The sequence below is a fragment of the Lolium rigidum genome, chromosome 2, assembly GCF_022539505.1.
Source record: "Lolium rigidum isolate FL_2022 chromosome 2, APGP_CSIRO_Lrig_0.1, whole genome shotgun sequence".
Lineage (NCBI taxonomy): Eukaryota > Viridiplantae > Streptophyta > Magnoliopsida > Poales > Poaceae > Lolium > Lolium rigidum.
This window is the reverse complement of record NC_061509.1, coordinates 186,507,826-186,509,797: the sequence shown is the minus strand read 5'-3', so window position 1 is coordinate 186,509,797 and position 1,972 is coordinate 186,507,826. Positions and strand designations below refer to the sequence as shown.

At 56.8% G+C, this 1,972-nt stretch overlaps 1 protein-coding gene across 1 annotated transcript; it reads right to left on the bottom strand.

Annotated features, from left to right (window-relative positions):
• Positions 1–729: 729 nt before the first annotated feature.
• LOC124690394 (ethylene-responsive transcription factor 12-like) lies at positions 730–1,554 on the bottom strand. Its single transcript, XM_047223783.1, has one exon. It carries the CDS (start codon positions 1,552–1,554, stop codon positions 730–732), a length of 825 nt encoding a protein of 274 aa, XP_047079739.1.
• Positions 1,555–1,972: the final 418 nt, after the last annotated feature.

Below are 1,972 nucleotides of genomic sequence, written 5' to 3'. Positions count from 1 at the left end.
TGCATCGACTTCTCCCCCCATTAACTTGTGAGCGCAAAAGCGTTTTCGTTGGGAGAGAAACGGAACTGGCTCTCACCGGAGCAGTTAACACGCACCGGTGTTCACCGAGAGATGTTTCGATCCCATAGCTCACCAGGCACACAACTTCGCATCGATTCGATGCCCGACTAAATCGGCCGAGCTCTGCCGCACGGTTAGTGACGCCGTGCTGGTCGATTGAAACCAAGGGGAGACATTGGGCGTGGTAAAATCGAGAGCTGGTGGCGTGCGTTTCCGTTCATCGTGGGAAATCAGCTGGACGGATGCATGCGAAGGGGCAAATTTGAATCGACAGAAAACACAACCATTGCTTGCATCAGTAAATCTAAATCATTTGAATATAGACATTGAAATGCGCAATCAAATGCTCCCCGAATTTGCAAACAGAGTAACGAGAAAGGTTCCCAAAATGTAGAAAATTCGCACAGGCAACAGGAATGGCACCAAATTCACCAAGATCACAAAACAGGACCAAGATTCTATAAGCCTAATCTCTTTGCATTGGCTACCTAGATCAACAGAAGACGACCTAGTACTAGTACTACACACTAGAATGATTCATTAGATAGAGGCATATATATGAAGACTAAGCAATCTTGGAAGCCAGATCGACTAATTTTCTCCGATGATTGCATGCAGAACCTTGAGCGCACATCGCATGCACTATAGCGGGTGGGGCGGCCGGAGACATCAGGGCCAGCGGCTGCGGCCCATGGCGGACGGCGCCGCCACGACCTGCATGAACGCCGGGTACTGGATCACGTCCTCCAGGAGCCCCTGCGACACCATTGGGAACTCGCCCTCGTAGCTGTCCTCGGACAGGCCGCCGAACGCCTCCTGCCTCGGGGTCCAATCCGACGCGGGCTCGGCGATGCAGACCTGGTCGCGGTGCCGCCTGCTCGCGTGGAACCCGTGCACCACGTCCTCCAGCAGCCCCGTCTCAGGCGGGTCTCGCCCCTGCAGGACGCCGGCCCAGTCCCACTCGCCGTCGTCCGCTCCCGGAGGAAGCGCGGCCACGGTGACGGTAGGGGAGGACGGCGCGGCTGGAGGAGGCGGCGGTGGTGGAGTGGGGGTCGTCGGGGAAGGGGGATCCGGGCGGGCGTGGACGTGGCCGTGGCCGGCGTGGTGGAGCAGGACGCAGCCGTGCGGGGAGGAGCTCATGAGGTTGTGGAGGATGAACGTGTTGAGATGCGGCGCCTGCGGCGCCGGCTGGCCCCACGGCCAGTAGCCCGGCGCGGACGGCAAGGTCTCGGCGGGGGTGACGGGGAAGTTGGTGCGCGCCTTGGGGCCGCGCATGAAGCGCGCGGCGACGTCGTAGGCGCACGCGGCCTGCTCGGCGGTGTCGTACGTGCCCAGCCAGCGCCGCGCCTTGGACATAGGGTCGCGGATCTCGGCCGCGAACCTGCCCCACGGTCGGCGCCGCACCCCGCGGTACTGCATGGCGGTAGGGGAGCCGGCGGCGGCGGAGGAGGAGCGCTTGCCCCGGTGGCGGTGCGCGTGCATGTCAACGTCCATGCTGTTGACGCTGGCTCTGTGTGTTCTATGTGTGCTCTTGTGCTGTGCTTGGATGGGTGTGTTGGGAGTGTGAGGGGTATGATGAGCCGCCCGTGGCTTATATAGAGGGAGTGAGGGACAAGGGAAGGAAGGGCATGGTCCAAATAAACCACGGTCCACTCGATCATGACTTGTGGTGTATTGGATCAACACCATTGTCTTGTTTCTGTCCTTTCTTCTCTGAGAACAGTCTAGTCTTTTTTCTTTGGCAACCTACTCTTGTGTTTGGAAGGGAATGAATATGTGGAGTTTTCTTTTATTTACATGTGCACTCTTAGAGTCTTAGTTAATTGTTAGTTTTTTTACTACAAAATAGATTATTGGTAATTTAATTCTCATATATAAAACTCAAAAAATCTCATATATATTGCCACTCTAA

Coding starts and splice junctions, on each gene's coding strand:
- LOC124690394 (XM_047223783.1), bottom strand. CDS start 1,554: ATGGACGTTGACATGCACGCGCACCGCCACCGGGGCAAGCGCTCCTCC.